This window comes from Dermacentor variabilis, chromosome 5 (assembly GCF_050947875.1).
Source record: "Dermacentor variabilis isolate Ectoservices chromosome 5, ASM5094787v1, whole genome shotgun sequence".
Taxonomy (NCBI): Eukaryota; Metazoa; Arthropoda; class Arachnida; order Ixodida; family Ixodidae; genus Dermacentor; species Dermacentor variabilis.
The window spans coordinates 67,867,666-67,892,259 of record NC_134572.1 but is presented as its reverse complement, the minus strand read 5'-3'; the positions used below and the strand labels follow the sequence as shown (position 1 = coordinate 67,892,259).

The window sequence follows — 24,594 nt, the reverse complement described above, 5'->3', positions numbered from 1 at the left end:
AAGGCAGCCTGCATCAGAATAGTTGGCACCAGCCGCTAATGTGGCCTCGCGAGATATTTTGGTCAGGCAAGCACTACCGCCAGGAGCGTCCTACGCGTGGCGATGAACGTGAGCCAATCCACATGCAGAATTGCTCCTAGCTTCATGCTTTAGATTCCGTTTCGTCCGCTTGTAATGGTATACAAGTTTCACAACAACACGGACAGGAATTCAACATTATTGCCTATTGGATGTTGTATGGTGCCCATTATGTTTTCAAGAAAATGTGGCATTATCTTGGATTGATGCAAGTACTATATTTGAATGTAGCATCACAAATAGAGAAGAAAAAATGTCCCGATGGGTGGCATGTTGCAGTAGCTAAAGCTTCAAGTGAACTGGTATCAGACAACCTGCTTTCTCAAAAATGTAAGAAAGAGATGTGGCCATGTTGGATATGCTCCTTGCACTACTCAGCCAGGAGACAATCCCAAATCATGCAGTTGTCTCTAGAAGCAGGCATTCGCATGATTTATAATGGTGTATTTCTCTTCAGACTTTCACTGTCAACATGGCAAATTCGACTCTCTAAGTTCTGAAATAAATGTGCTTTTAGCAGCGACAGAATATTTCGGTTATGTCGTAGAGGAGAGTTCTGCACATAGTTCACATAAATTGGTGACGGAAAGACATTCTAACAAACTATAATTGGACACAATGTTGCCTAAGTTATTGAACGTGTTTGACAGCGGGACAAATTTTCTGCACTGAAACTGCCATCTTCCTTTGTTTTTACTGCAGTGGTACAGTCCGCCTCCCTGTGAAATGCGTGGATTGGAGAAACCCATTTGATTTTCTTTCATTCTTGCGAGCAGTAACACCATTATAGAATTGATCCCTTTCATTCAAAATTGCTGAAGCAGCAATACTAGCTGGGCTACACAGGTGGCAGCACTTCTTTTCTTCTTCCCCCCCCTTCCCTCCCCTCCGTCTGTCGGTTCAGAGCGAGCTATTGCAATGAAAAGTGTAGGGGCAATATTAAACATATTAGTTATTGGAAAGTTATTTCGATATTAACAAACAATAAGTAATACCAAAAACTGCTACTTTGTTCATTACGTAGATAATAAAACAGTTTTGCACTATCTGGTCACACTGATAGTGGCACAGGGAACATGCGGTGGCGTCTGCCTCTTTTTTATGCTCGATATAGCGCAAGTCAGCAAAGATTCTGCATCATGCCACTTCTTGTTTTTTGAGATGTGAAGTTCGTTGTAAATGTTTGCTGCATGTACCGTAATGAAGGAGGTCTTCAGTGAGCCAGTGAAGGAAAGTAATTAAGTGGGGACACTGTCCAGGAGCCACAAGAACCAGATTCACACATAATGCAGCTGGTAACAAACTGAATACATTGATGCGTGTTTCTCAACAACATGAAGGTGTTGAACAGCTTTTGGGCAAGCTGGGTGAAATGTTAAGGTAGAAAAAGAAGGGTGTGGATGACAAGTGAAGCTGAGTAAAAGATGGAATGGATAGAATAGACAACTCAGTGTGACCACAAGAGAGCAACGTAATAGAGGCCAAATGAAATGGGAAGGGAAATGCAGTTGAGGGTGGAAGAAGACTAGACGGAGTTGGTGTTACCAAGTGCACTGGCACAGGATCGGCTTAGCTGATATAGGACAGGGGTAACTCAAATTCCTGGTATATGGTCTCTGTCTTACAGTGCCTTTAAAATAAGCTGATGCTGATGGAAGTGTAACAAAGAAGAAGTGCACCTTCTTCATTGCAGAAGAGGCAGCTCACTACACTGGCACCATGACCTGTTTAATGGAACATACAGTAAGCGGGAGGAAAACGCATGAGAAGGATACAAAGTTCCTTCAGATACGCCCTTCTGGTCTGTTTATTTCAAATGTTGTGTGCTCTGCTTTTACCATCGAGCAGCAAAAGAGCAACAGTATAACCAAATAAATAGTGCCACATCCATAAGGCTTTGTTCCTTTGCATCTCATCCTGGCCCCACATTATCATGTTTCTGTTTCTGTGCTACATTTGCCTAAAATACCGAAATAAGTCACCAAAGCTTCCTGTTTAAGATAGTAAAAGGTCAGCTAAGCAACTGAACTTCTCAATATGTCCAGTTCTCATTGTGGTATGCGGCCAGGCAACGTTACTGCTTCAGTTTAGTACTATTCAACTATTCAAATAGAGAAACTACGTTTTTAAGTAATTGAATGAAACACCCTAATGCCAATGTGATAGAGCAAGAATAATTGGGTCTATTATAGTACGATCTTTGATAGTTCATTCCTTTGCAAACCATTTTATTTACGTTTTAACGGTGAAAAATTTTCAGAATACAGGAGCCAAGCAAAAGATTTCTCTCACAGCCAAAGCATGCAGCCAGGATATCGGAAAGAGAGAAAGAGGAATGGAGGACTCTGCACAACTGTTTGTGACATGGCCCAAGTATACATGAATTATATGCAACAAGAACGCGAAGATTCATTCTCGTTTGTGGCCTATGTACTTGACAACTTTCACTGTTGCCTGCATGTTCACTGCAATGTGTTCATGGTGAGAAGTATAATAATATCTACAAATAATAAAATTACATCTATATATGATAAAATAGTATCTGCCTAATGCAGATCATACAGTAGTAACTATAGCTGCAAAGCTTTCTTCATTCTCTGGGCACAGAGTCACCAAATTAAGCGATCTTTTTGCTAGTGTTTGCAATCTCTCACCTGCTTGCCTGCGTGGTAACACTGCTTTGTGGCAACATATAAATTTGCATGCCTGGAGACAAATGAAAATTTCTCAGAAATGAAGCCCGAGTGTGAGAAGCACCAGACTGTAACCTGCAGTGCCCCTCTTTGGTACAACAACGCATAATGTGAGCGAATACAAAATTCTGGCATGTGGTTTCTTCAGTGTATGTGCATGCACACGTCCCCTTAGACAGTAACCAACATAGACTGATGAGTGGTGTACAGGGAGGGGAGGGGGGGTATCCTATAAGAGTCCACCTAGTGGACTGACCATTTCATCCGCTGCTGATTGGATGCAGCTGTACAAGCGAGGAGACGAGTGGCCTTAGCCAATCAGGAATGGCCGAAATGGACAGTCCACTAGGTGGACTCTTACAGGATACCTCCCCAGATCTCTCTTTTCTCCTTTACCATGGAAAGCAAATACAGTCGACTTCTGTTAATTAAGCCCTGACTGGACCGACAAAATTAATCTGATTATATGGCGGGTCAAATTAAACAAGATGCAGGAAAAGCGCCAAAGCATACTGCCGATTCATCCGGCAGGAATTGTCGGATTCTAACACATCCCCAAATCAAGTGTTCGCCCACTGTCCATGTGTCTAAATTAAAGCTGCTAAACAAAGTACAGATCTAATGCGCGCCCAATTTTTGAGCAAATGGGAAAGGGTCAAATATTCGTTGCACAATGGTGGCCGGTTTTCTAAAGTCAGCTTCAGCGCACAATTTTAAAGTCTTCTTCACCGCATTAGATCAGTGCTGCGGCCTAAAGCATATTAGTGCTACAAAGGCAGTTTTAACGCGATAGCGTTAAAGAGCCTGTGTTGCAGAAAATCCAGCGCCCTGCGTCCGGCAGCTGACGTCGCATCAGCAAAAAGATTTTTGAACCACGTTTACCCAGGCCTTCCATATGATGCGAGAAATTGACTGAACTAATTGAATTTCTCAAGCTAAAATACGTATAAAAATCGTAAACTACGACTTGCGCACAACCTAAAGACATGATAGCTCTCGGACTGTAATTTGCCTATACGAGAAAACATAATTCTGTTATGCGAAAACTCAACGAAACCCCTTCACACACACAAATCAACCGTGGCGTTCACAGACCGTCCGTGGCATCTGCCATTCGGGGCGTGCTGGCGCGATGGGTGTCTTGGGGGCCACAGAGCAGTCAGCGTGCCCGTTTCCTTGCATATTGACTCCAGCTGGTGCTCGCCTCCACCACATCGTGGCCCACTCAAGAGGCCGCGGCTCTACCATAAGCTTGCCTTTGTGCGTAGCATGCGCGGCAAGCGTTTCCAGGTAAACATTACGGTTACATATGCTTCAGTTGCCAGGAAGCGTGAGAAGCAGTTGGGGATGTTTCAATGCTATTGCGTTCCACTCTTAAAGGCGAAGCTAAGCGTCCTCCAAATTTTTGGTTTCGTGTTTGATTACACAGCGAAGGCAATTTTCGGCGAAATTTTCCTTTTTTAAAAGGTGCGCATTAGCATCGGGTGATACCGTAATGAGAAATGGTGAGCTACGGTTATCGCTTGAAAATTTTTATAGAGCAGGCCAAATATAGGCATTAATGATAGGAGATGACATGTGTTCAACACATTCACTGTTCCCTAAGCTCTGCTGTGACAAACGCTGCCATTAGAGGAGTCTCTCTTGGGTCACCATAGGGCTCAGGCGTGCATGTGATGACTGGCAAAGTTTGAATTATCTGGCGAAGGCCAATTTTGAGATCAAAATAACGAAAGACTGGGCCCATAGGCTCATGGCATGGATACTGGGCAGGACCTTCGGTCAGGATTGAATTTCCAGAAAATTCAGATTAACCAGAGTTGAATTAACAGAAGTCTACTGTATGAAGTGCAAGTTTGTTGTGCAACATAAGACAACAAAGAGGAAGAGGGGGTGTACAGTACAAAGGAGAATGATGTGCCATAAATAAACTCTTACCAAATTTGCTCAGACCATATCGTTTCATTGTGGATGTTGCTAAATGGTGCTATGCAATGCGACGACTGTGTAAGACCTGTGGGGATGTGCGACTCTCGCGTGTCCCCTTACGTGTTGTTTTCCCTGCATGTCACGCGTCTCCTGTAATCTGGCTTCTGCGCGTTGCTTAGTGCCGGCGGAGATCGGTCTGGTTGCGGCGCATCACTAAAGATGGTGTGAGCGTGGCACTGCTCGGGCGCGACAGGGAGTAGGCTTTTCCTTTTTGGCTCCGGGTCGGCAAGCGGGACAGCGCTCCGCGCGTACGGCGATCCACGTTTCTGTGAGACCGTCTCGCGAGGCCTAAGGCAGAATGGACGAACACGATCGTTCAAATGCACCATCATTTGCGTGACCATATGTGCAGATGACCAGGCGTTAGTGTCTAGCATGGGGCGAACATATTCGCTCACTATACGGTCGCGGTGAGTCAGACTTCCGAGATTTGTCACGCGCCCATCAGCATGTTTTGTGGATAGCAACTCGGCTAGCAGGCATTAGTATATGAAAGGTGCAATAAGTGCCCTTGTGATTATTTGCACTACTGTGTTGTCGTTCCTTTGTCCCAAGAGCAGGGATGAGCAGACCCCACAGACCACAAAAAAAAAAGTATGGCGAGAGGTATGAAAGGGAGCAGAAGTGATTGGCAGTATATGGCAGGATGGAATGCAAGTGTGCTCGGTTGTTGCGGCAGGATAAATGACAGGGCAGTTGCCTATTCATCCACTAGATGACAACATTACATGATGACCTCACAAATGCAAAGAAATTTCGCAGCTACTTGACTGTGCCAGAGAAGAGTTCCTCCATTTAAGCATTTCTTGTTTCACAATGCAGACAGGGCATTCACCTCCAACAAACTATTTAACAGTTATTCGAAGACATCGTCTAATGCTACCCAAGGTAGTGGCAAACTCTAGAATGATAATCTGGAAACATCAGTAATTTACATTCTGGGCTAGCTGATGAAGAAGGTGTTGTATAGCTTTTTTTCCACTGTGCTACTTCCATTCACCAAAACATAGCACTCATATGCTTAAGTGCTGCGTTGAGTCGACATTGTCCGCAAGAATATCATGAAGGAGAGATGTCAAAAGTGTGCCATATACAATTATGTCTCTTTGAGAACTTAAACATACCACTAAAATATGACAACTATCATACAGACACTTCAACTTCTCTTTCTGACACCCTTCACATGGAATATGTGACATGAAAGTAATTCAGTATCAGTAACACTTTTGAAACTACAGGTGAAACGCTGATATAAAGCAGAAAAAAATTTATCGGATAAAATGAAGTAACATATTTCTTGCCGATAGCAAGTAATAAGACATGCTTATAATGAATAATGAATATTTGGCAGTTATGAAAGAGTTTGCCTAAGGCTGCCAAAAATAGTAGCAAACTCTAGTATTGATATAAGCTCGGATTTTCATGTCTGATGTGTTTTCATCATAATGAGATTCAACTGTATCGTGAGAGATGTGGTGTTGAAAGGTGTGCCATCTAGAATGGCAGACCATGCAAGGGCCACAATAAACCATGAAGGCACGCCACATGTCATTTACCTTCATCAACAGCAGCAGCGTGACTCCCGTTGAGCTTTGGTGCACCACTGCCATTCACAATCTGGAAATGCCGAGATTCTTCCAGGACGTCTTCTTTCAGCGCACTACTGTCACCCCTGTCCACATCACAGATGCGTAATGCTGTCGCAGAGAAAGGAGCTCGCTTCTCGGGCGAGCTCGGAAGAGGGAGGCGTGTCGATGCAGGAATGAACCCTGGCAAGTTCTCGGCGGGCGAGGCGGACACTTCCGACAAACGGAGGTGCTCCTTGAAGTCACGTGTCAGGTGCCTGAACACAGGTGGGCTCTTGGAGCGACCACGGATGACTTGCGCAGGGCAGGATGGGCTGCGTTTTGACATGGCCTTTTCCAGCTTGAGTGGGCTTTTGGCCGTTCGAGTGCGTGAACGCGCCACCCTCTCTGCTGCTTCTGACCCATACAGAGCCGCGATCCGCTGCTGTACAAGGGAAATGCAGGGCTCGGGCGCTGCTGCCGTCTCTTGGGGACCATGGTGGCGGCCATTGGTGAGCTCCCCACGGCCGTTGCTGGCCTTGATTTCCAGGATGGGCTCCACCTTGAGACTGTTTCCTGGGCTTGTGGCGAGTGGAGCTGACGTGCGGGGGCTCGGACGGGCAGGGCTGCTGTCACGGCTGCGGCAGAATTGGCTGTAGCTCGTGTATCCGTTGATGGCACAGCTGATGCCAAGGTAAGATGGCCGGTGTTCAGGCACTTTTGTAGACAATGATTCTACAGTGTTTCCACCAATGTTCCAGCAGCCGTTCGACAGCTGCGTGACGTTGCTGTCCAGTGCTCTGTGGAAGAAACATCATGGCAGTTAGCCATATACTGAGCACTACTCACAAACAGGAGTGAACATTATGTGGTGTTAGCTCAACAGACTCACTGTTTTTCATCATCATCATAAGCCTGGGTAAAGTTAACTACCTTTCCCAGAGATATCCAAATAAGCTGCCCCTGTCATGCATGTTGTGCCTATACCATGCCTGCAATTTTCCATATCTCAGCATTCCACCTAATCCTCTGCCACCCTCACTTAAGTTTCTCTTCCCTTGGGGCACATTTTGTTACATTAGAAAACCACTACTAACCTGTTCTATGCTTTGCATGACCTGCCCAACTCCACTTATTCTCAACTAGAATATCCCCTATACTAGCATTTGATATCTTTGACCTTGTTGCTTTTCCGCCTGTTAGCCTCCTCATCTTTCTTTATTTTTGCTGCTGCTGTTAAACCTTCCATACACAGGCAGGAATAACTTGTCTGAAGCATAAATGTGCATTACCCGGTCTGAAAGGAGCACAATATATGAGGACAAGAATAAGCACTAGCAATGCCACATAGAAATTTGAAATTTACAATGGACGACGCCCCATGTGCAGTTCTTCATCCCATCCTATGGATAGCTTGTCATGCAGAAGTGGCTAATGGATAAAGTTGTTGCAGCCAAAGGACATGGCGATTGTTTACGAAGAAAAGTGATAAGCTAACTCAACTAATACTGCAGCCACGTGCTCGCTTTCAATAGCCACTGAAACCAAAATCCAAAGAAATGCCCGTGCCTAATTATCTCATCTGTGTGAGCTCATGGAAGGGAGCCAATGGGGCTTGTGGATTTTAATAATCATTCGTAAATGGTGACTGAAAACGAGCATGTGACTGCGGTATAGCACTTGTGATGAAGCACTTTGAAAGGTCAAGCCTGGTTCTCCAGTACTGCAGATTGTCAGTGCAAGAAACATTGAAACAAACAGGACATGCACAAGGAAAGTGGCAGAAGGTTACACACAAAGGAGTGCGAGATATGGCGGCACTAAGTAATTATCTAAGGCAGTGAAGACAGCACAAAGTGCAATACAAAACAGTGCATGGAAAAGTTTTGCACTTGAGAGGCACATGGTGCAGCGATTGCATCAACCAGAAGACAAGAAAGTCTTGCAGTCAACATGCAGTGGAGACGAGCGACAAGCAGTCAATGCACATTTACGACAAAACCAAAGAAACATTTAGTTTTTTTAACACCCATGTTAATATGCAGCTATGACACCAATATAGAATCACACTTGTAATTTCAAATTGTCATCCGTCTGGTTTACAAGCAGTGAAAAATAAAAAAAAGACAACAAGAAAGAAGAAAAATTAGAGAAAGAAACTTTCAACAATGAGGACACAAGGTATATGATTGCAGCTGTTAATTTTATAGCTTCATTTAAATATGCTGGCCAAAATATATAAAAAAGAAATGAATACCTTGAGCTACATGTCATCGAACTGCAATTTTGAAATCTACAGTGCAACAGCAGTGGCTACTATTTAAAGAAAATCTAGCATGTATAGTTCATGCTTTAGATAACGAATTCTCATACTCTTGTGGGTGAAGCTTAAACAGTACATGTTGCCCATAAAAAAATTCACACATTGGCCACTGAGAAGCCCGCCAACTTGGGAAAGATTCTTTTGCAGCCCCAATGCTGTCAATACAGAGCAGACTTCCTTTAGGAGAAAATGAATTGAACCTTGAAAACCTCTTCATCTTTACTGAAGTTCATTGTAAAAGAAGTATGTTGGCTCCATGAGAAACTAGGCAAAAATTCCCTAGCATTGAGCTTATCAGGCCATTTAGCTTAACAGTTGATCTTAGAGGAACACCAGTTTAGATTCGCATATTAGTTTCAAAGCTACCAGGTATACAAGGTACTTGAGAGCATGGCTCTGAACCACATCATACATTAACACTCTCGCTCTATCCGTCTAGGTGCTTTAACTTCTTCTTCACCAAATCCTCCGTCACCCACCTAGCACAGTTATTCCAGGGCACAAGCTTCTATTCTAGCACAGGAGATGAAGCTGCACACTGTCCTAGTCACCTTACACGCAGACCACAGAGTCGTGGAGGTTCGAGCTTCTTAAATGTCACCAAATGCCTTCTTAGGCGTCACCAAACTTTTTTCATTTTGGGAAGAGACAACAGCTTATAGTTAATTATCATTTCAGAGTAAGAAAAATTTGAGCTGCCAGTGTTAGGACACCACTCAGGCAGTTAAGTTTCTCCAGCAAGTGGAGGCCATGATGAGCGAGAATGTTAAAAAGCCAATTATGGTCACTACAGAGCAACTTCAAGAGTCAAAGCCAACAACCAAGATTTCTGTGCATGATGTCATTGGGTGCCACTCCTAGGTAACCGATTTTTTTTAACCCACAACGCCGACACAAATTTCTGCAGCTACATCACCAACAGTGTGGCATTACAGTTCCCAATATAAGCTTGCTACACTGCTATGTATGGGAAGTGTCACTGAGAGGGCAACCAATAAAAAGTCACATAATGCTAAAAACTCCCCAATGATGCTTTGTGGAAGCACTACCCATCATCAATGGAATATCTGATCTGAGCATACAGCAGTAATCGAAGCCGAATCCAGTCAATAATTGAGGCTAAAGAAGGCTTTATTCAACAGACTGAGAAAACAGCAGTAAAAGAAACAATCTAAAAATTTTTGAACAAATCCACCGATTCTTGTCCAACATATCTTTGCTGGTCGTGAAGTTGCCGTCATGTCCTCAAACACCTGGAGCAGTTACTATATGCATTCCTCTGGAGCAAACATTAGTTAGAATGGAAAACAGAGACCTAACTTTGGCCTTCATAAATTTCATGCTGAAGCTGAGGTACTAGTGAAGTCACCATGGTGTCACGAATATTAAGTTATATTCTCAGATGTGGTCAGTCTTTGTGCAAAAGAATTTCACATACATTTCCGAGACAAACCTTTTATTTTTCACTTTAAAATGCAATATAATTGTTTCTTTTGATAAATAGTAAACTAGGCCATCGAACATACTGCTTTTGTTACACGTGGACAGTTCTTGTACAGAAAAATTTTGCATACATTCATGGGACGAACATTTTATTTTCACTTTGAAATGAAACATACTTTCTTTTGATAAACAGTTAACTAGGCCTTTGAACAAACTGCCAGAACTTACACATCGCAAGGAGCACATGCAGGAATGTTATTGGCCAATTGATACATTGGCAATGTTTAACATCCCAAAGTAAAGCCTGGGATATGCAAAACAAAGCAGTGGAGGGCTTCAGATTAATTTTAACTGACTGGGCTTCTGTGATGTGCACCCAAAACTCAAGACACAAACATTTTTGCATTTTAGCCTCCCACATCGGAATGTCGCTTACATGGCGGGGAAATGTACTGGCCACCCTGTTTTTAGCAGAATAACCCAGTGTTGTCTTTTTGCTGTCTACTAGTTACGTGAGTCGGCATCATTCAGAGCTACAAGCTGTGCACTTTGCCCTGAAGTATTGCCAACTAGCCCAGTTTGTTGCCTTATTATCATAGCCACAGCAGCAGGTTAGGGCCAAGGTGATGTTGCCTACTGCAGTTTGCGCATCCTTTCTGACTCGTCGAGCCTGTGACCATGATAATAATTGTGCATTCTTAAATCCAGGGGAGTAGTCTACAAATATAGCTTAACATATGTCTGTTTAGCATCACCTTAAGAAAGACAACCGTTACAAGAACTGCTGCCAGTGCATCTAAACAAATGAGCGAACCACAAATAAAATCTTAAAACTGAGAGTACATGGTGTAGCATATCTATAGCTGTGCAACATTCACAGTGCAAGTCATAACAACACAATCCCACCACAAGGTGCAAGCACCAGCATGCAAAGAGTGTGCAAGTGCATTTTCCCAGACAACACAAGACGGTGCACACAAGATGCCAGAATTTAGTGTGAAGAAAAAGGCATGGTGCTAGAAAAGGTGAAACATCAAGCAACATAGCATTTTTGTGGAGGCACAATTCCATGTGAAGACTATTCAAGCTTCTTAACTTAATCAGCAAATGTAAAAGAAGTGCGTACACATTTCTCCGCATGTCTGCAAAGTGGAACTCTGTGGAAAAGTGGTTTACGGTTGACAGCGGTAAAAGAGCATAGACTTTCGGGAAGGTGTAATAATGTGGAAGTTTTGCCCCCTGTTCTCGGTGGCTGCTGCAGTCGGAACAAGTAATACAAATGACAGCCGGCTGCCAGGCAACTAACAAAAACTGTCAGATTTTACACTACAAGCTGTTGCAAAAATAAATAAATAATATACTATACAGGTTTGCTTTGAAAGACCTTAATGAATGCAAAAAGCAGTATGCAGCAAAATTATTACAGTATGGTAACTTCCAAGTTCGACACAAGGCCTGAAATCTGAAGCCTAAGCTCCTGTAGAGTTCTATGAAATGAAAGTGCCCCAATAATGGTGGTCCCCTTTGAGACTTCTGGATACACAATATGCAAACATAGCAACCTTTAACTCAGTGTCACACATCGCTGCCTGTATAAGGTCAGTTGCAATTTACAGAAAGAAGCTTCCCGTTCAGCAATATTATGTGTCCTTTTACACTGTAGCTAACTCTAGGGCTCTGTGGGTGTTGTACATTGCTGATTACTTTCCTGGGAGCCAATTGCTTTTATAAATGGTATAAAATGGGGACAAAGTGAGCCCATGGCCTCCTCCATTCCTAATGAAATTCAGCTAGTTCCAGATAAAAAGTGTTCTTGTCTCACTGTCGCGTGGGCCCTCTCTTCAAATAAGAAGAAAGCTTCTGGCTATGCTATTGGCTTGAATCAAATCATACATGCATGGAGAGACGAAAAATTCTGCAGACCTATTTTCAACTGTACAACAAAGGCATCGAGAACAAAGTGTAGGTATGCATGATAGGCAGCAGGCACTAATGGGCAGTTGAGGTAAGGTGTAGTCGTGCAGTGCCTCTCAGAGACAGTGGAGGTGGAAAGAAGGACAGAGGTGGGCCACAAACACACACACACACACAAACACCACAGAACCGGGCCAGTGGGAACCTGCCAGTGGGACCCTTGTTGCAGCTAATAGGCGCCTTCACTGACCCTCTCACTGCCACAGATGAGCTCTCGCGGGTGGACATGACCATGCTGCGAAGGGTCACTTCCGATGCCTCCTTGGTCATCATCGGCCGTGCTGACGACTCGCTTGCATCCACATCCAAAGAACAGGCACCTATTGACTCAGTTGAGGGCACCCGCACGCTCAACTGTTCCATCGGGGGCACCTGCAGATCCCCCTCCGGTCCTAGGAGGTGCAGAGACTGGGGGGGCTGCGCCCGCCTGTCACGCAGCATCCGCAAGAGCGGTCCATCCTGTCAGCTCCAAACATCACACTACCTTACAGTGCAGCAATGCCTACTGCAAAAGTACATCGGTATGGGGGAATCGGCACGATATAATCTAAAAAATAAAAAATTAAATTATGGGGTTGTAAGTGTCGAAACTATGATCTGATTACGAGGCATGCCGTAGCGGGGGACTCCGGAAATTTGGATCACCTGGGGTTCTTTAACATGCCCCTAAACCTAAGTACACAGGCGTTTTTGCATTTCGCCCCCATGGAAATGTGGCTGGAGTTCAATCTCGTGCTTAGCAGCCCAACATCATAGCCACTAAGCAACCATGGCGGGTTAATCTATCAAACAAGACCTAATCTAAAGGGCACGTAAATGAATACAGCAAATAAAACATCATTGCTGGAAATGGGCACATATGAGCACTGGCTTCCAACAAATTTTTATTTCAGGATCACATGCATTATACGTACAATCATACATACAACATAAAAACAATTCAGCGATATAGAAAGCACAATCAAGAAAACTAAGATTTTAGCTGTTTGCAGTACTATCATTATGCTCGCCTAAACATCATCCTTAAACAAGTACCTTTTTGGGAGAAGGGATAACTTAAGGTTACTTTTTTTGCCTCGTCTTCTGCTGTGATGCCATACAGATGAGATGGCATAAAGACGAAGAGCCCTTAAGAAAAACTTATAATGCTATTTTCTTTTTGGCAGTCCAACTGATGCTACACTTAGGTTTTACACGCAAGTGATTGTAAAATAAAAATTAGTTGGGAGCTAGCACTTACACATGTCATTTCTTGTGTTTTTTGCTGTCATTGTTATACACTGCTAAGCCTTGAATCATGCCTACTGCAAGTTGCAGAAACTGCCTGCAGTGTGCACTCGGAAGATGAAATGCACAGCTACAAAGAAAGCAAGGACCACTCTATACAGTGTTTCAGTATATATGAAATGTAACCATAATAATGACAGGGCAGACAGGACAGGGATAACTTAAGTAGCCGATTGATCTTCCGATCCAAGAGCAATGTTTTGGATATAGGGGATGTCAACAATGTGGGGTTCTTTAGGCTTTCAAGTCTCGGTACACAATCTTTATATTCCTCAGCTCAATTTTTATATCCCACCTCAATGAAAATTCCCACGGCTGAAGCTGATAATTGCATCCATGATTGTTTTCACCATGAAAATGACAAGTCCGCTGAACGTACTGTACCCCATTTCTATGTCTGCACAATTATTTAGCTACATTACGACATATCCATGCTCAACACTGTTTAGCTATCAAACTAAAGGTTAGGCAACACAGGTGCATTTTAAAAAGGCAAAAAAAAAACATGGGAAAGGAAAAGACAACAGTAAGAAAGGAGATGATACAGGTGACACTACTGAACAAAATAAATGATGTGTGCTTAAGCATTTTTTCATTTTCATTTAGCTGCTTCTATTTTACAACCTGTGTTTAAACATAAGATGATGGTATCACACTGTCTCTTTATGTATTACAGAACGTGATTTATACCCTTGCTCTCATCAAATGCAGGAAACCTGAAAAATTGTACAATATTCAGAAGAACAAAAGCATGACAAACTCCACTCAAGTCGAACATGCAAGCTGAACGGACATCAAACTGAACCTCTTTGTAATTTCTCAGTGTACACCTATGAACAAAAATACACACAGTGCGCTATCTTTATAGCCATGCATTTGCCCTATGAGCAAAACTTCTCAAAGGGCGCTACATGGTTGGCATGATTCTCTCCTAATTACATGACACTTCCCTTAAAGGGACCCTGAAGCACCTTTCTAACTAATCGTAGAATGGCCTCACTATTAAAGTACATCGCCCCATGAATCTTATGCTGCAGAATTTTTTCGCATTCTTCCACTTAAAATGGAGTTATTGCATCGATACTGAGCTTCTCTCTTTTCATCTGTGCTAGTCCGCTGGAAGCTACACAGCAAAGAAGGCAAGAGAGCAAAGCGCTGGCCAAAAGCTGAGTGTCGTAGTGATGAAAGGAATCGCTGTTGGCACTCCGTGGCAGCTGCAGTAGGCTACGCTATGTAGCACGCCGCTGCCATCTTGGAGGCCGTGCACAACAGATGCAGCTACATGCAGTGCAAAAATGAAATGATTTTGCCGCCTTTTTGAGATTGCAGACAAATATATCTTTCATTTACTTAACTCAAAATTAGCAATTACATATTACTGATAACGTGTCAGTAGCATCGGTGGACCAGCTGCTTTCAATGACGACACTGCTGATGCAAACACAAGCGAATGTTCACTACTTTTGACAGATTGTAGATACCCTGCTGCATGCAGTGCGATAGTATTTGGTTGATGTGTTCACAGGAGCCCCACTAACAGATTGGCAGCATTATTAAAAACTATATTCAGCAAGTGATTCCGGGCCCCTTTAAGTGCTTCTGTGCCACTACAGCACATAAAGCTTAGGCATTATCAACCTATTTAAGTCCACTGCAGGACAAAGACTGCCTCCAGAGACCATCCTAGGGTTGCAAATTTCTGAAAATTGCTGCATTCTTTTTGTTTTTTATCCTCAAGTGTTGTCCCCCTCTCCTTGGCCCCCACTGTTACACAAATAAACCACCAGTTATCTATTCTACACCATGTAGTCCAATTCCACTTCATGTTAATGTCAACTAGAATACTATCTGCCTGCACATGATCTTTAGTTGACACTGTCTTCACATCTTTTCATATTACACTTGTTATTTTCCTTTCCATTCACTGCTGCATGACCTTTAGCTTTCCTTCAAGTTTTCAAGTAGTACTTTGTCTTTTGGCCGCACAGTTTATACTACACACTGGTGTTCTGCTAAGCGATTTTCCAGGATGCCTTCCTTACATGCATAAAATTTTCTTGAACAACAATGTGCTTCATGGTGCACATTTCAGATGAATATTGGGAAACTGGTGGTAGTCTCAAGACAACTGCTAAGTGGACATGCCTTGAGCACTGGCAAGCTTCAATTCTGCAGTTTCAACATGCTCCCTCTAAGACAATTTAAATAGTAAAGTTAAAAAGTTAAGCATTAAGTTAGAAAGTTAGTTGGTAAATTGCAGTTAGAGTTTTCATACAATTTTAGTGTCCACCAGTGCAAATAATTCACTAAAAGATAACCCTTTTGTACCTAATGCATTGCCTTTTCATTTAACCCAGTCTTTGCCAACAAATCCAGCATAAGATGCACACTTGTAGTGTTGGGAAAACAGCAGCACTAAAAGTCCTCTAGAATTGCTGAAATGATGGCTTGCACTGGCCTCATACACAGTGTTCAGATGGGTGCAAGCCTTCACAACAGCTGCTTTAGAACACATTGTTCACAAAATAGAGTTTGCTATAAACAAACCAGTGCCATCATGGTTAAAGCATGCCTTGTTATACATGAACAAAAGCACTTCACTCAATGAAAGCCCAAACGCCTTGAGAACACAACATGCAGTACAGCTTGCACAAGAGGTACTGAGAACAGTAAAAGTTTACAAACACGAAATCACAGCAGGTGTGTAAGGCAATATTAATTGGCGAAAATAAAAACTAGTAGCGTGTGAAGGGAAGGGATAATGAAAGCACTATACATTTCAAGAGTTCCCACACAAAAATGTTTGAGGCTATTTTGGACATGTTCATGCATGGCGGTGCTTCTGTTTCTGGCACTGAGCTGATATGACACTAGAAAGGTCTCCATGCCTCAAAAATCTGTATGCATAAATATGATCATCACCAATGAGCACAATAACATTGTGTGCTAAAGTGTTTCAGATTTCTGCAGAGGCCTTGGCCTGGCGAAAAATTTGTGACAGATGGCGCAATGTTCAGCAACTGAGATGCGATAATAGGACCTCATGGGAGTTGGTACTATTTGCACCACCGGTGAGCACTGAGTGATCGCTGGGAGATGAAATGCGGTCATAACACATCACAAAAGGTCATGCCTTTATAACATACCCCAGTGCTCCAGCTAAAGTTACCCAGTGTCCACCGGTGGTCCAAGAAGCGTTAGCAGTCACGCACTACGAGTATCGCACTTCTATCTCTAAGCATTGTACATATACTTAGCACAAACATTTAGTGTCATAGCTTTTGCGAGATTATCTTGATCTTGGGTCAATCAAAACCCAGCAAGAATCCAAAATAGTCACTGCCACCCACACCCTAAATACGCATGCCGTGCAGTCCACTGTTTTTGTCAAAAGAAATGAAACTTCTGTGTTCATCACTGCAGCTGACCCTGGCAAATTTTGTTGGCATTCTGTTGCATCTGCCCTGCTAGAAGGGTTTCATTATTTTTTTTATTCGGTTTAACATACCAAGGCACTTTATGTAGGTGCCGTGAAATGGGTCATAGAAAAAAAAAAAACAATTTTGGTTTTGGCCACAAGGTCCTTTAATGTGCAACAAAGATTGGTCAAAGAGCGTTCTTGCATTCTGGTCCCTATAGAATGCAGCAGAAAGCCCTAGAGAGGTAAGTAAATGATTCCCCTCACCCTATGAAGCTTTCTAGCACCAGGACTGGGAAACACTTGTGCTTATAATGGCTTAATTTTTTTTCCCTGACAAAGACTAGATCAGGTGACACCAGTTGTCAAATATTGACTTAAAGCATGCCATTCTGAATGCAACACTTTTAAAATTCGTAATTATGTTATAGCACTCCAAGCTGGGCAGTAAGCATCAACTACAAAGTTTCAGGATTAAGACGTGGTTGTGTAGGGACAACACCAGGACACCAGTGACAGATCTGAAATTTGTTAAAACCTTTCCGTAACTCATAATTGAAAAGGTGTGCTTCACATTTGTGAGACTGCGCAGTCATCCTGGAGATCTAGTGACTGGTAATGAAAGCCACTCATGACTAACACCATAACTCTTTGCTTGTTTCAGGATCCTGTCAATAAATATCTGATGTGTCAACAGTGTAGTGGCTAAGTCAAAATATGTGTTGCACCTGTCCAGAAATGCTAGACTGGTATTATCAAGCTGTCACCTTGCGTCAGCACTAGGCAAGGAGCAAGTACAGCTAAATCAAGTTAGGTAATTTTGAAGATAAGCACTGCTTCACGGGAACAATTCAAATCGGTTATTAACATCAATGTTTGTACAACAGCAAGTTAAAAGCAGTTACGCAACGGAAGAAGCACTAAGGTTCATTTCAGTTCATAGGGTAATGCTGACTAAATTGAAGAACTGCTTTTATAAACCAGCATTTGGCACAGTACAGTACTATTATGTTTGCTTAAGGTGTGAGATGGTCTTAGCAACCACTGAGCTAGCTGCTGTGAGCGGAATTTTAATACTGCAGCATTATCTGTATAGGATGCGTGAGCCATAAGCAAATAAACACTGATTACTGACTTGCAATGCACAAAAAGAACACAGAAGTTTCAGCTGGCCAGTTCAACATCACAGAAAACATGGCAGGCTGCTTTATCCTGAGGGCGATCTGTTATACTGAATGTTATATATTTATCAAGGATCGCAAAGGCTGCTTGCAAACTTGAACTAGTGCAGCAGTTCACCTTAATCAGTTAAAATGATAATTGATTATCGCTGTGTACTGAAAATATCTTTTGCTGGTCCATTTGGTGTGCATAACAAATACTGTTTCTTTTTAATTATTTAAACATGAGGGTCCACCCATGAAGCTAAGCTTCAGGTCTTGGTTTTACTGCATAACCCTACCTTTTTCAACCTTTGCAATGCAACTAACCTGAGCATTACAAATGCCCTCGATACCAAAGATATTTGCATTTTTAAGTTGACATTTTCCATTAAGCATTGGCTCGTCAACCAACATTATTAAAATATCTGCACAATAGTGCTGCCTTTTTTTTCCACATTGGCCTTTCACTGGTCTTTTGTGCTTTGGGAAGTTACCCATCACAAAACCAAAGATTGGTACTGTTTGTGAACATTGCACAATGGTAAACAGACAGCAGAAGGAATGCCATTTTTTATTCCTTCTTTTCTTTTTCTCCTCAAAGTCAGCAACTGTCACAGGTTTCGCTTGGGACAGCATTTAAAACAATAGCTGTTTGAAACAATTCAGTGTCAGAGACAGCCTGACAGCTGGAGTACTTTTTGCTGACACAAAAAACAGGACTTAAAGGGAAAAGGTTATGCAGGCGCCTCCATACATTTATATTTTTTTATTTGAAACATGGCTGGAATAAAAATCCACACAGCACAGTAATATAAGACTTGCCTTTTCACTATGACATGCAGAGTGTGTAGCCCCAGCATTGTCCAGAATTATCTGAAGCATCAGGCATCTAAAGTGGAAATGCTTATATGTTTCTAGACTGTTTCCTAGTTTGATTTCTCGCATATGCAGCATTGCCAAGTACGTGTGAAACAGGATGCAGTTGTTTGGTTTTTCTGGCCGCTATGTTGTGCTTTAGCATACCGCTGCAAAACCACTTCTTGTTACAATCATGGCTGTGTAAGTTCCCGATAGTTGCTTAATTAATTGTATCCCTCTCTCTCTGGGCAGTGTAGCTGGGAAGGATGCAAGTGGTGCAGTCCAATCTGTCCTTATGTTCAAGTGTTCTTGAGTGTCAGAAGTTTTCACAGAAACTTACTGCACCACTCTGGTGCAATCGAGTAGAATGGGCTTTTTCTACATCTTTTTTCTAAGCTGTTTCTGCTGCATCAGAAGCACATTTATGAAGTTCAGGTTTCTGTTTATATGCACCTCGATGTATGGTATACATGTAGCTGGATCGTGCAGCAGGGCCTTGATTCGACCATGCTTGAAGATTTTAGCACAAATTGACTTCGACAAGGACTGAAACAGCTAGGGCAACAGGGTCTCCTATATGCTATGTGTAGAAGAAAAGCTATGCTATCACAAACCTCTGGAGTATGCAAGTACAGCATGATCCAAGAATTTTGGGAAACAGCCAGTCCTTTAACTCTAACATCTCAGACTTAACCCCCCCCCCCTCATCTCAGACATAGACTTCTCCAAAAATGAATTTTCAAAAGGCTTGTAGCCTGGCTGCCACCACTGAAACGTGTCGGTTTCCAAGCTGCCATTGTTAATGTGTAGAAGCATCTCCAGCAGAGTAGCTGTCTGGTGCCACAATCCTTGCTTTGGGGATGTCTATTCCACCCCCCCCCCACCTCCCCAACTTGAAACAGCAAAGTACATGAAGTGTTATCTAGTGTTATTAAACATGATCCTATAATGACCCAGTATTTGGATTGGTTGAATAATGGTGTCGAAAGTCGCAAAGCATCTTTCACAGCTTAAGATATGCGAATTGTCATACTGTGGGAACTCCACGTGTTGGCCATTTAGAGTCCGTTAACATACACAAAAATTAAAATACAGGAGTATTTCTGTGTTACTCCCCTACTGGAATCTCACTGCCATGACTGGGAATTGAACCTATGACCTTATGCAAAGCAGCAGCACATTATAATGACTAAGTCAATACTACTGGTGCATGGTATTTGGAGTATGCTGAGTGTAGCAATTAAAGACAAAAAGAAAAAGAAATCTAAACTCAGCTTTCCTATAACAAACTGAAGTCACCAAATGAACGTTTTGAGGGGTAGTGGATGCTTTGAAGGTTAATTCCACTTAACAGTGAGGACTTTGAAGCTGCAGATAGTCATGTGCCAGCTGTACGTGTGAAAGATACATGTGCAGACATCTGCTGGCATGACATAATACACAAGTAGGTGGCAAAAATGTACTTTCACAAAGAGTTTTTGCAAGATTTTCGCACCTTTTCTCTGGAATCCCAGTAAGTAGGACACTGCCAGTACCAGCACTCAGACTGTGAGGTATGGCAAATGACTGCTGAGATGCATCCTCCTGCAAAGCAACACAGATAAAATAAATAAGTAAATAATAAAATTGTGAACATCAAATGTGACTACATGTTAAGGTTAGCGTGCAACAAGCCTGCATTGTGTATAATGCTGAAAAGTTTATTTCCCAGCACATCAATATGGAGGCACAAATCGTTTGAAATTTTGTGAATGACAGTTTCATTAATACAATGTGTTGTCAAATTAAAATCGCTCTTGTATGTAATCCCTTCAGAAACTTCCGTCATTTAATCTAATAAAAGGCCCGCCAGTGAACAAAAATTTTTAGAGAAGTGGAAACGGACATGAGCAATGAGACTCGCATCGGACAAGCTTTTTTTTCTTTTTCCAGTACTGCATTGTGCTTGAGAAAGTGCAGCATACACTGTCTCAACATGACCACTACTTTAAAGCATAGCGGGTAATACATTAGCAACTCAAGAGTTTAGAAGTTTCTCTTTATTACACACCCAACAATTTCTTAGTGGTCTGGACAGCAAACAAAATCTCACTCACAAAATTAGTGAATAGTCTGTTACAAGTAGCAGTAAAAGCAAGTTGAGATGGCATGCACACTGTGGATAACATCATATCCAAGCATTCATATTTTTGTCCATGCCGAGCATATAGGCAAGTGCACCATAAATATTGACTGATGCAACAGTCACCAGAAATCAAGTTTATTTCAACACACAAGCCACAGATCTCGGGCCACTAGTGGGAACGCAAAGTTAACGCTCTGATAACCATACAAAGCAGTGTTCACTGGTCCCAAATCCAGTCTCCTGGCAGAAAAATCTCTTCCTACCAGATAGAGTTGCAAGATGCTCTACATTCCTGCAGATAAAGTACTACACAAACCACTACACAACAGAAGCAGTAACTTTATCAACACAGCACTTTCTTCCAATAAATAATGATACAAGATGCTCACATTCTTGCTCATTAACACTACAAACTTCGTTACACAGTCAAAGCAATAAACCAGTCACTTGCAAACTAATACAGGCAAGATGGGACCAAGCCCAAGTACACAGGCTAGGAAATGACTTGTTTGCAAATTGATCATGTATTCCCCAACAATTCTGAAGGGGTAATAAGCATGCCCAGAGACGATGCTTTTGCTTAACCCAAGGCATACAGCATGCTAGTCAGGAAACCTGGCCACTCAATGAGAAGAACCAGACATGGAGAGAGTGCAGGAGTAATTAAAAAAATATAACAATCGTGCAGGGTGTATACAAACTTGTCACAAGAGGCATGTTCAAAGGAAGGCTGGTTCGCTGCCTTGTTTGCAGGCATGCCAGTACCTGCTCAGAGGAGCCCGTTTCCAATAGCACCGTTGGAACTGTCCCTGGAGAATTCACCACTACCGTTGGCATTAGTGACCCAATGCTGTGGCGAGAACCAGTGCACGATGACGCAGGCCACTGGTTAGGTCGTGCTGATGCCTTTGATGGCTTTGATGACACCTTGGAGCCCTGTAGCCATTCCTGGCTGTGACAACCACGTGCCTTGGCAATCACATTGCCATAATTCTTCGCGAACACCCTTTGTGTGTCATGATGTAAAGGACCAAATGCCTTAGGTTTCCCTGCCCTGACCCATGCGTTTAGGGATGACTGGCTTCCGCTCCCTGAGAAATATAGGTGGCCAGTTGCGCTTGCCGTCTGAGAAGCCATGTACTGTTCCTTGCCCTGAAGTGCAAGTTCCAGAGACTGATCGCTGTCAGCCATGCTCTCTTGGTCCGCACCATGGCCCTCAATTTCCTTTTGTGAAAACTCCACCACTATCCAGGGTTTCGACCTTGACTTTCGGTTTTTGTGAAAGCGGGGTGATATTTTTCGGAAGAAGCTAGACAGGCTCAGGCTGCTCGACTTCTTTGGGCTTGGGAACGACGCGATGTTTGATGATGTCGACGGAAGCGTGGACGATTTTTCGTCACTGTAGATGCCCTTGGGCGAGGAGGGGGCGCTGAGTGACAGTTCTTTGAGCGTTGTCGCGCACGACGCATAGGAGTGTCTCGAGTCGGAGCGCAAGCTCGTTTGCGAAGACATGAGGTGGATGGCTTGAGCGTAGCTCTCGCTGCGATAGTGTTCGAAGTGGGCGAACACCTCGAGGTCTTCGAAGATGTTGTAGGGCTTGGGACCACTGGGAGCGGCGGCAGATGGAGGCCTTCTTTCGGTTTCCGCCAGCTGAGGACAGCTCATCATCCGGCGCTTGGCGAAAGGCGTCCACCCGACAAAGCACCGTTCATGCAGTCCTCCGAAAATCCGAAATGATTGTCAGAAAATGAAACACGCCGAAGACACTCGATTGCACCTTTAAAAAGTTGTTGCACCCTGTTTTTTCCTCTTGCTACTGTCACGACGCCCTCGACACCTGCTGAACCGCGCATAGAGGAGTCTCGCGACAATCATATCTGCGCGAAATGTGGCAGAAACCGAGGATCACCGCCGTGAAGCCGCCGACAGATTGTGTTGTGTGCGGCTCGGACCGGTCTCGCGTAACCCGGTAGCGCGAAGGCGTACGAAATAACTGTTCAAAAAGAAACATTTGGACCAACCGGATCGGTTTGAAAAATAGCAGCGAGACATTACGTGCGGCCCGCTTGTCTCAGACGTGCAATGTGTCTTCTTTGAAAAGCACATGAGAGCACGCACTCGGTTGTCTGGTTAGGAGAGGAAAGACGAGTAAACGAGGAACTTAACCACACCAACAAGGATAAGACAGACGATTATACGTTTCCTGGAGAGAAGTAGAACAGCTTAACAAATACGCGGTCATACAAAACGACTTCTCATCCATAATGAAACAATCGCGTTTATTGTCGAGCGCCAGACGTGAGCACCGAAACAGCGAAAAGCCCGTACACACGCCCAGTGTGGTATTTAGGTCTGAATCAACAGAGGCGTCAGTAAAGCAGCAGCGCAAGGCCCACAGTTTCTAACAACCCGTACGATCGGGCCTTTAATAATTAAGCGCGGGCGCGGTGCCGCATCAGCAAACATGGACAGCAGGACGGACGGCCCCAATTTCGTCGGATACTCACAGATACGGCTCCATCGAAACGTCTTTTCTCCGAGGAATTCCACATGCATGCCCGATGCCGATCGATTCTTGGACTCGCAGTGGGAACGGGCGTGCTACACTCTGCTGCTACTAGCTGCTACGGCGAAGTGTGCTAGCACACCGACGGAGGCCAACACACGGCGCGCTAGCCATAAGCAAGCACAGCCGCCCAACCCGGTTGGTTGCGAGTGCGAGGCATGCGCTGTGCGGGAGGGAGGGGGCACACGGGGAGGGTGACTGACCGGAAGTGATGAAGCAGACGTTTCCCACGGCCGCCTGAAGGCGGCGCCACTTCTTGCTCCGCGACGGGCGCTCGCGTCGGCAGCGCGCAGTGAAGCAGACAGCGCGAAGGGCCACTTTGCTTCTTTTTTTCATCTCCCTCTTGACGGGGCGGCACGTTTTTTTTTTTTTTTTTTTTTTATCGGACAGGCTGCAATCTGCAGAGGAGGTGTTGCTCGAACGACTATAACCCGAAAAGAAAGGATGCCAATTTTGGAGTGCGCCTAGTATCCAGACTCGAGAGCCTCTTTACGCCGGCACATACCGCCAGATCAGCTGATTAGCTCCACGTTGACGCCCGCACAGTAGCTCAGTTCAGATAACGTTCTCCCGAGCATTGACACATCCGCGATACCAAAGAAGAAGAGAAAGACAAAATTAAGGCTGTCCATTTTGACTTCAAGAAAGGAGCCGGAGACAGTGGATGTTCTAAGTCCGATGTTCCATCCAATATGGGTGGTACGGGGTTGCCGATGAGTTAAATCTTTTCACAAGTTTGTTTGCGTTGTCCAAGTTAATAATAATAATAATAATAATAATAATAATAATAATAATAATAATAATAATAATAATAATAATAATAATAATCAGCCTATTTTTATGCCCACTGCATGACGAAGGCATCTCCCAGCGGTCTTGCGCTATAGGTGATTCGCCTGCAAATTTCCTATGTCAGTGAGTGCCAGCTACTCGAGTTTGTGAAAAGATTTAACTCATCAGCAACCCATATCATTTTTATTATGTTTTAATTATTATGGCTGGGACATCTTGCTTAGAACCTCCACTGTCTCCGGCTCCCACTGCAGCTCAGGAAGGTACGCAAATTAATTGTCACACAATGTCAACAAAAAGAAAGCAGCATTATCGGCTTT

At 43.4% G+C, this 24,594-nt stretch overlaps 2 protein-coding genes across 4 annotated transcripts in view; both read right to left on the bottom strand.

Annotated features, from left to right (window-relative positions):
• LOC142582743 (uncharacterized) overlaps positions 1 to 23,655 on the bottom strand; it is a 38,738-nt gene extending 15,083 nt beyond the window's left edge. The window contains exons 1-4 of one of the 3 annotated variants that reach the window (XM_075692753.1): positions 23,424 to 23,655; positions 20,287 to 20,375; positions 12,256 to 12,492; positions 6,317 to 7,125 (exon numbers count right to left, since the gene is read on the bottom strand). In XM_075692753.1, the coding sequence (XP_075548868.1) occupies positions 6,317 to 7,125; positions 12,256 to 12,492; positions 20,287 to 20,375; positions 23,424 to 23,468 (1,180 nt within the window). In that variant the 5' untranslated portion in view covers positions 23,469 to 23,655. Of the gene's footprint in view, positions 1 to 6,316; positions 7,126 to 12,255; positions 12,532 to 20,286; positions 20,376 to 23,423 lie in introns of those variants that run through there. The other 2 variants (XM_075692756.1, XM_075692755.1) reach the window with 2 other exon arrangements.
• Positions 20,783 to 23,410, bottom strand: LOC142582744 (uncharacterized). The gene has a single exon (XM_075692757.1). It carries the CDS (start codon positions 22,582 to 22,584, stop codon positions 21,580 to 21,582), a length of 1,005 nt encoding a protein of 334 aa, XP_075548872.1. The 5' UTR covers positions 22,585 to 23,410; the 3' UTR covers positions 20,783 to 21,579.
• Positions 23,656 to 24,594: the final 939 nt, after the last annotated feature.

Coding starts and splice junctions, on each gene's coding strand:
- LOC142582744 (XM_075692757.1), bottom strand. CDS start 22,584: ATGATGAGCTGTCCTCAGCTGGCGGAAACCGAAAGAAGGCCTCCATCT.